General features: G+C 41.2%; 1 protein-coding gene across 1 annotated transcript in view; it reads left to right on the forward strand.

Annotated features, from left to right (window-relative positions):
* The window catches only part of LOC126480833 (uncharacterized), a 54137-nt gene extending 45875 nt beyond the window's left edge, over positions 1-8262 (forward strand). Inside the window, exon 7 of the mRNA XM_050104177.1 lies at positions 7711-8262. Within this exon, the coding sequence (XP_049960134.1) occupies positions 7711-8088 (378 nt within the window). The 3' untranslated portion in view covers positions 8089-8262. The remainder of the gene's footprint in view (positions 1-7710) is intronic.
* Positions 8263-10211: the final 1949 nt, after the last annotated feature.

Raw genomic sequence — 10211 nt, forward strand, 5'->3', positions numbered from 1 at the left:
CTAACCACTGTGGTGTATATCCATTGCATACCCCTGGGGCTTAGGCCCCAGTTTTTGCCACAAGCCCTCCTAGTACTCACTAAAGTACTTTTTGCCTTGGAGCAGATACTCTTAATATGAGAGGTCCAAGTTAGCTTCTCATCCAAGGTTACACCCCTAGATGTTTCACTGTCCCCTTCACAGGTAGAGTTTCATCGAAGAGCTTTAGATTCCAACTTGCATGCTGAATATGTCTCTTCGCAAATGGTACCACAACAGTCTTCTTAGGATTAACTCTCAGATTCTGTTTAATGCACCATTTTTTGCACAATGTCCAACTGTCCTTGTCCCATATTCCTGACTGTGTCAGTGAATTTACCAAGTATGATTATGACAGTGTCATCTGCGTATCCTTGACAGAAGCATTGTCTGGAATTTAGTGCCTCAATGAGATCGTTCACCACTAGATTCCACAATAAACGGGACAGAATTCCTCCCTGTGAGCAACCTCTAGGGGTGTTAATTACCATCTTTCCATTCTTCATGGTAGCCTCTACCTTCCTTCCACTAAGCATGGCCCTGGTCCACCTACATATAGTGGTCCCTAGGTCATGCACCTCTGCTGCCCTTATCCTGGGATGAAAAGTCGTTACTGAAGGCCCCCTCGATATCCAGGAAGATGCAGAGGGCCATTTCTTGGAAGTGAAGTGCTTTCTCTACCCTCCCAATGAGTTGGAGAGCTGTCTCACATGATTTACCTGGTTGATATGTGTGTTGGTTTGAATGTAGAGGAGCCCTAATTATCCTCCTCTCCCAATGTATACATTAACCAGTTTTTTGAATGTTGTGAGGCTGCAGGAGGACAGACTGATTGGTCTCGTATCTTTGGCCTGGGTATGATCAATTCTCCCTGGCTTTGGAATGAAGAAAACCTTCACTGCCCTCCAAGCATTGGGAGTGATTCCTACTGCTAGGCTAACCCTAGATAACCTGCATAGGACTCTTATGAGATTCTCTCCTGCCAGGGGCCAGGTGACTTGAAAGGTTGGAATGTTCCCACCACCAATTGGATTTTATTGAAGTCCACACACTCTTTGGCCAATTCACAGTCCTCTCTTTGAGTGCCTGAGAACAATTCTCTCTCTGGGATCACATTCTGGTCTGTGTTGTCCGGCAGAGCATATTGAGGAAAGTGAGTTTTGAGGAGCAGTTCCACCATCTCATGTGCTGTCTTTGTATATTCCCCATCCTCCTTCCTCAATGTACCTCCTGGATTGGTTGGTACTCTAGTGAGGATTCTGTGAAGTCTGACTTGAGCAGCCGTGCTCTCCACTTCCTCACAGAATGCCTTCTTCACTTGTCTGATTGCAAGGCTGTAGTTGACAAGGGCCTCACGATATTTTGCCCATTGTCCTTTACATCTCACAAGGCTAAACAGTTGTTATTCCAAGACACACTCCTATTTGTGCACTTCTTGATTGTGCAGTTGTCCTGCAGCCTCTGGTACTGCCTCAAACTCTACTGGATTCCTTATCAAAGTCCCACCTATATGTCTTCCAGTCCCCACACCCGCCGACAGCAAGCCTCTAACAGTCTCCTCACCTCCGGAGGAGGAGGAGGAGGAGGAGAGAGCTGTCTTCGTAAGGAAGATATGCTGAGGGCAATAAAATTTCCCTCGTGATACTATCCTCACATTAATGGCCACTAGGTCCCTGGAACAGAAATCGATCATTGGCATTAAAGAAATTGGATGCATATTCTGGTGTTTCTTTGATTTCTAGTATAAGTAAGCTGACCTCCAGTGCCACCGAGGCCCAATACGCCCCTTTTATATAAGTAGGGTTCTTGTATCAGGGCCACGTCAACTTCCTGCCTCTCCAGGCAGCAGCTCAGGGCAGCAGAGGCCCCTTTACTGTGCTGCAGATTAATCTGCAGTACCTCTAGTCTCTCACCTGTGAGAACCGTAAAAACAATTTCAATTCTTGCTCTTGCATTGCCTTCAGGGACTTCTCTCCAACCTTCACTACCAGGGTTCGTCCTTCTGATAAAACCTTCTGGTTGATCACTCTCCCGTCCTCAGTCGACACTTTTGAGTTCTGGGCACCTATTTTCTCGAACAGTCTTAGGAGAGACATCCTTAAGGATCTCTGGTACCCATATTGATATCTTTGCGGTCTTAAGAACCTCCACTGCCGTCTTGACCAGCAGCTTTGCATCTTCACATGGGGATGTCACGGGCACCTTGTCCTTCAGACAAACATGAGGGCACCACACTCTAGATAGAACTGAGGTGGCGACCACCAGTAGATAGCCTTCCTGGATAACTGCCATCTTAAAAACAGAGACTGCAGTACTATCGGTCTGTTTCCCTATTTCTTGCCTCGGTTTTTTCTGGGCTCACTTATCCAGGGAGGAGGGAGTCTAGATTCCTCCCTTATCCTCTTGCTGCCTGTCTTCGACATTGTGGGGGTCTGTGTATCGCCTTCAACCTGAGACAGTTTTTTCTTGGGGTCTTAGGTTCAAGTCCCTTTAATTCACTCCACTTGTCTTTAGGAAGCCATTCCCTTTTTTTCTCTTTTTCCCGAGTAGTTTCCTCCTCTGGGCCCCAGACAAGGCTTTAATCTTGATCTGGTCCAACTTCTTGGTTACTGTTCCCACTTTTGGCTCAGGTCTGGACCCTAATTCAGTAGTGGGAATGCCTGCCTTCAGTCATTACCCTGATGTTTGTGTGTCTGAGGTCTCAGTTAGTCCCTCAGTTTGTTTTAATTTATTTTCTTTAGTCGTGTCCATCTTGGTCCCACGAGATTTGGGGATCTACATGGTCCACACCACAAATACCCCAAGTGGTGTAAGGCTACTTACTCAGGGAGGTAATCAGGTATCCCTGAGTCTCCATTTGTGACACATCTTCCCATGTGCCACGCAGCCCTCGGCACGGATTGCATCACACCTTTGGATTGGGAATGGGAATTGGGTAAGGGCTAGGATTGGATAGGGAAGATGGGACGTTGTGGGAAACTCTTAGTCTGATCCATCAGCTGTGACCGTTCTGACAGTAGGTCCTCTACCTTCGGCATAGCTCTCACCTTCACGCAGAGATGCAAGACTCTCCACCCATAGGGACAGTGCTTTGTCTAGCTGGTGTCCCATGGTGAGGTTCCTATTGGTGTTATCACATAAACATTAACATCTCAGATGCTATACTCTATAGTTCTGACTTCATGTGCTAGCTGCCCGACTATCACATTGTGTGACACTACGGACTGTGAGCTTAAGCATGTGTATCAGGTCCCCAAAGTTGCCACATGCCATAGCCACAGTTGTTATAGTTGAGGTATTCCTTTTTGAATATATAGTCTTCCATGTCGATTCTTGATGTTACCTATTCATATGGAATCCTTCTGTAGTTCGTGCAGTGTTGGAAACTCATCATTGAGTCATCTGCTGACCAACTTCAATTGCTGTACATTGTCCAAGAAGTACCTCAAACAACATAATAAAAAAATACAACCTCTCTGTCTGTCTGTCTTGTGTGTGTGTGTGTGTGGGGGGCGGGGGGGGGGGGGTGTACTAGGTCCTATAGCTGGATAATTATTTAGTCAGAATACTTTTCTTTTGTGAAGAAAGAGAGGCATTTCTGGACTATGCTGTGACAAAATATGGGTCCATCACTATACCACCAGAGAACAAAAAGAAGAGTATGGAGTGGGAGAGAGTTGGAGAGGGGACACCAATCAAGGCATATGCTGTCAGCTGAAAAGTTGAGGCAACATGTTTTGGGACTGAAAACATGTATTTTTGTTTGACTATTTGCATGGGTGAAGGATGATGAATGCAGTCACTAGTGCAAACTGCTGGATGATGGAAAGGTTGCTTATCACAACAGTCTGCAGCCAATTAACATTATCATCATCCTCCTCCTCAGCAATGCATGGCCCTATGCAACAGTTGTTGCTTGTGAAAAACTCTCAGAACTACTTTAGCAACCTCATCAAATTGCACCCTATAGTTCGCACATCCCCTTGTGACCACCCTGTTTGGTCCACGGAAGAGGGCACTAGGAAGGGAACATTTTTATGATGATGATGATGATGATGCAGTCAAACAGAACTCTCACAATTGGCTACTGGGACAGCCAATTTGCTTTCTACGTGAAAGGATGAGAAAGCTGCTTATCAGAAGCAGAAAATGGATTTCTGTTATGGAAACTATGTTGAGAAAATAAGTCAGTAATTATTGGTATATATCGCAAGTAAAACTGTGTTAAGATATTCTGGTTTATACTTGTGTCCCTCACATATTGAAACATATCTCTGAGAAGTTGGAAGTTCCTATTAATATTGACTGCCAGATCATTAGCATACGACATGAGCAGAAGGGTCCTAGCAAACTTCTCCATAGCACATCTGAAGTCACATCTACTTCTGTCAGGACTCCATCAAAGGGTAACATGCTGCACTCACCGTGCCAAGTAATGTGCAATCCAGTCACAAATCTTGTTTGATACCCTATATAATGGTACATTTTGAATAAATGTTAATGGGGTGCCAAGTCAAAGACTTCTACATTCTCCTAATCTTTGCTTCATGGCTTTCAGGATGTCGGAGTGCAAGTTGGGTTTCTCATGATCAGTGTTTTGGACTCCACAATGGTTACCATGAATGTCATTTACTTCAAGATACTCCATTGTGTTTGAGCTCAGAGTATGTTCTAGGATTCTGCAACTGATGGATGTGACTAAGATTGGATGGTATTTTATGGATCACTTCCGGTATCTTCCTTATAGAAAGATGGGACATGTACTTTGTTTCAATCACTGGGCACAGTTGGATTTATGGTATCTTTAAAATGGGAGTGAACTACATTGCAGATTCTGTAGTGTGTCTGACAGGGGTCACAGTGATATTAGCAGTTTCTCAATGCTGCATCTATATCACTGATATTTGCAGTAACGTGGGAGGTAAACTGGGGCAATATTTTCTATTAAAATAAATAAATCAATCTTCCGTGTTGGAAGTAATTTATCGACTACTATAAAATGGAGATACACGAAAATGTTTAATTTCAGCTGATTGAAAAAACATTTCTTGTTAACTTTATGAAATTCTGGTAGTAGCTGTTAATACAAGCTTTCAAAAACTAACAACTCTGAAGCCACAAGAAACATCATCTTCAGAAAATGTTTTGGTGTCATTTTGTTAAAATTTAAATTATTGTAAAATTATCATAGGACATTGTTAGCAATTTCAAACTTTCCATAAAGCATTTCAATAAATAGTTAAAAATAATTGTGGATTCTCATAAACAATTCATGTAACCTATAAGAGAATCTGTTGCGTAACTGTTCTGCAACTGCAAAGGAAATAACTCTCACTCCCTTGTTCACTGGAATGATTTAATTCACAACAAATTATTTTTCTGCTGAATAGGTTCACAATATTAAATTTATAGATAAATTGATAGTGCACTTTCATATTGGCCTCAGAATACAGTTTAGACTTGGATCATGACCCCTTTAATGTTGGGACACCAGTTTTCCTGTACCACTACACACAGCCACCTGAATGAATGGAATTGCTTAAGATCCAATTGGATGAGGAAAAAACTTGGTTGTAGTCTACAGTCAGACTAGTATTTTCTCAAATGGCTACTGGTTTCATTACAGAGTACCATTGGGCTGTCCCATAGCACACAGTTGTCAAAATCATTTACAGAAGTTAATGTGTAATTACACTACCTTAGTGTACTGGGATAAGAGATTTTGATGACTGTGTTGATAGTCATTTGACAAAATGTTATAGTCGGATTAAAATTGACTGACGTCTGTCATTTGCTGCTAGTGTTGCCACATCAGCTGCTGGCTGCCGCTCAATTTATAAGCAACACACACAACATGGTGAGTCACTTCACAAATGCTGTTAACATGTTACATGGAGCAATGTTGGAAGTGGCCACTGTGTGGTATGACGGAAATGCAATCGACAGCTGATATTAAGAGGCTAATTATTGATGTGCTTCTGACTACATGTTTTGTAGCCCTGAATTCAAACGTGTGTCCTAATGTAACACATCCGGAGATGTTCAATATATCTGACAAAATGGCAGTCAACAATAAGCAGCAGAACTAAAATCACAATCACTTTGTGGTTAAAGCTATCCTGCCAGAGCATACTCGACACAAAAAACAAAAAAAATCAGTTTCAGTACTAGAATTGAATTGTAATTTCTCACTATTGCTAGTTACTTGAAACTATTCTCACACTGGTGACGTGCTGCTGCATTACCAACCGATGAGTAGTCCTGCAGATTATATGTGACACAGGCAGATTCCAAACAAAAGCAGGATAATAGGAAGAAAAATTAGAGCAAATAGAAAAGTCAGTACAACGATGAAAAAGATGTGACAAAGTATTAGAAATAAAAAAAAATAAAGTGAAACAAATGAATTGAATAAAAAGTAGGCTTTTGATCAGATTTATAAATAATAAAATTACACAGCATTTGACAATATTTGAATCTACGACCTTCAACACACCAGATTTATATGCCAACCGCTCCACTACGCCACTACCCAGTATTAGATTGCCGTATTTATGACTTTGGTGTGGTGCCAGAGTTGCTATGATGAGTTGAGTCATAGCCCTAAAAAAATTCAGCTTCATGCAACGTCATACATGTGTGTTTGTGTCTTATGTGTGATGAAATATGAAAGGGCCAGACCCAGGATTTGAGATCCAACCACACAAAGAGAGAAAGATGAACAAGGAATTGGTAGTGAAATGAACAATTGTTGTCGCAATTTGGCAACAGGGAATGGTTTGGGTGTGACATTGAGTGCTCCAATGGATGGAAACCAACTCGTGCGTGAAGTGTCCACTATTAAGTAATTTTAATCAGACTGTAGTATGACTGTAGGCCAAATCAGATAACAGGAATCCTAATGTCAGGTACTTTATATGGAATGTATTTTGGCCAGTCTGATACATCTCATCTGTTCTAAGTTAGAACTGTGAACAGAGTTGGTGTCAATCTCAGGAAGGCTGACAAAGCTTAATTTCAAAGTGGAGAAATCACCCAGCTCAAAATTGTGTAACTGGTTTGAATACAGATACAGTAAGGAAAGTTCTGGCAGAATATAAATAATTTTGGACCAAAGGAGACCATTCACTGGATAGCAGAAGTGCTGAGTCATTGACAGGCGCACATACAAGAGTGAAAACTTGGTAGCTTTCAGAAAAAAATCCCTTTTACAAGTGTGTGTCCAGCCAGCACAGCACAACACAGCATAACATACAGACAGGTGTGTGTGCGTGCGCGCGCGCGCTTGTTGGTGATTCTGCATCTGCTGTTTGACGAGTGATCCCATTTATTCCTAAATTATTTATGTTGATTTGAATATATTCTTCCAAAGGAAAGTAAAATTACAGAATCTGATGGAATGTTGCTGACATAAATGTCATATTTAGGCACATTCAGTTCAAACTTACTGCAGCCAATACCTGTTGTAAGTGTATAGTTGTTGTGTTATCGGGAATGAGGTCAATTATTTCTTTTGTAAATTGCAGAATTGTAATAGTACTAATAGCATCAGCAGTATTATATTATTTAGGTGCTGCTGAAAGTTCGTTCCTCTTGTAAAGTAATGGATATGGAATGTTTGCATTGTTTTTCCTTTAAATTTCTCTCTTATAACCCATTGGGTTTTTTTTCTTTCACAATTTTCGTAAGCAGTGCAAGAAGAGGCATTCTTATGTATGCCCCGAGTATGAGAAGCATGGAACCTGTAAGAAAGGTAAGTACTGCCCCTACCCCCACAACGCAGGTTCAAAGTTAAACAAGAAAACTGTTTCAAACCAAGCTAAACAGGTGAAGGCTGAACACACACCTGGAGACCCAGCCAGGAAGAGATATTACCAAGAAGAAAAAACTGAAAATAAAGACTCATCTGTAACTGAAGAAGAAAATTTCAAAAAGTCAGAGATAAGTCCACATAAAGAAGCAGAGGATAGTCACCGTGATTTGAAAGGATCTGGACCTGACAAAGACGAGCCAGTATTGAAGAGACCAAGAATAGGACGTCTGCCATCATTCATTGCTCTTAGCCATTAGTGCTTACAAAGAATGGACTTGTCGAAACCATTGGGTTCCAGACATGAATCAACTATCAGTGATTTGACGGTGATGATTATGGTTGATTGTCGTAAAAATTTGTGTGAAAACTGTGTATTATTACTATATTTTACTATAAATCAATAAATATTTTATTATATTTTCTGAATTTTATATATTTTTTCTTTCTTATTAAATTTGATTGTCATTACCATCCTAACATAGTCTTCCTAATGGCCTGTTGTCAAAAATATGATCATAAGGTCATCCAGAAAGACTAAAGTGTACTTTGACAATGGATTAAAACAATATGCAACTGTTTTGTTTCTTAATTGATGTGGATTTTAGCTGCAAATTGTTGCTATATGGCAATATTGTTGTGCAAATATTCTCTGGAGGGACAAAATAAACACAAGGAATAAACACCCATCATAGCTGCTGACAAAAGTGAAAGTTACCTTGGTGCACCAATATGGCGTGGACATCATTCCCCACCACCCCTTCTTTCTATGAATGGTCACATATGGTGATGTACGGAGCAGGAAGAGTTTATTAGTCAAATGGATTCACAACACACACATTGTCACATATGGGGTAGAAATTGCAAAAAATGATGTTAATGAAAATACGTATTTTCAATATTTCAAAAATAAACTAGCAGATCAGGTTCAATAAGTGGGCTTCCCACAAAGCATGTCATGCATATGGAATGGTTCGGTGTACACTTGGTGTGGTGTGGGCCACCACAACTGCATCAGATACCAATTATATCCAGTGAAGATCTGGGGGTCCTACTGATAACAGCTAAATGCAACATCGTATGTTCAAATAATGAACACATTCCTGTGCCATCACTGCAAGATGTTGGGCCCTCAGACAAAAGATTCAGCTGGCGGGCTATGTGACAAGAGGTATCAACTTGATACTACGTTGTATGAAATTGCAGTGCATTTTCACAGCATGAACTGAATGGTTTGGTTTGTGATCATGAATAACACATTTGCTGTTGCTGATACTTAATGGCTAACAAGCCAGTGTGGCATACACTTATAAATATGCATATTCTCAGGTATAATTTACTGACAATTACTGAGCATACAAGATTATATCTCTGTGCTCATAATCACTAATTTGAGGACTAGTGCACAAACTTTAGTAGTGGTGGTGGTGTAGAGCACAACTTGTAAAACATATTTCATTGCAATGCGGGATTGGAAGACACGCTTTGGTGAGGAAATTGATTGTAATAAGAATTTACACTTGCAGAAGTTAATAGTCAGGTGAGATTTTGTATCATTAACCATGTGACATGCAGTACCTAGTATATTTACAAAACAAGAATATTTACCTACAAAAGTCATGAGATATCTCCTCTCACATGACATAGTGCACCAACTCAACACAGTAGGGAGTCAACAAATTGTTGTAAGACCCCTGCAGAAAAATTGATTTCGTACATGAATTGACGTCTCAATTACATCCCATAAATTGCCAGTGGGATTCATGTCAGGTGACGTGAGTGACCTACCGGTAATCATTCACTCGAATTGTCCAGAATGATCTGACACGGTGCACTGTCATCCATAAATATTCCATCGTTGTTTGGAAACGTGAAGCCTGTGGATGACTACAAATTCTCTCCAAGTAGCTGAACACAAACATTTAGTCACTGATCAGCTCAGTTGGACCAGAGGACCCAGTCCATTCCAGGTAAACACAACCCACACCACTATGGAGCTACCATCAGCTTGCATAGTGCCTTTTTGACAACTTGGGTCCATGATTTCATGGGGTCTGCACCACACTTGAAACCTGCCATCAACTCTTCCCAACTGAAATTGGGACTTGTCTGACCAGGCCAGTTTTCCAGTTGCCTAGGATGCAACCGATATGGTCACAAGGCCACGAGAGGCACTGCAGGCGCTGTCTTGCTTGTTAGCAAAGTCACTTGTATTGGTTGCCTGCTGCCATAGCCCATTAACACCAAATTATCCTAACAGATACATTTGTCGTACGCCCCATATTGATTTCATGCAGTGTCGCTTATCTCTTAGCAAACTCCACGCAAATGCTGCTGCCCTGGATTGTCAAGTGAAGGCTCTCGGCCACTGTATTGTGCTTGG

The sequence above is a fragment of the Schistocerca serialis genome, chromosome 5, assembly GCF_023864345.2.
Source record: "Schistocerca serialis cubense isolate TAMUIC-IGC-003099 chromosome 5, iqSchSeri2.2, whole genome shotgun sequence".
Classification (NCBI taxonomy): Eukaryota; Metazoa; Arthropoda; class Insecta; order Orthoptera; family Acrididae; genus Schistocerca; species Schistocerca serialis.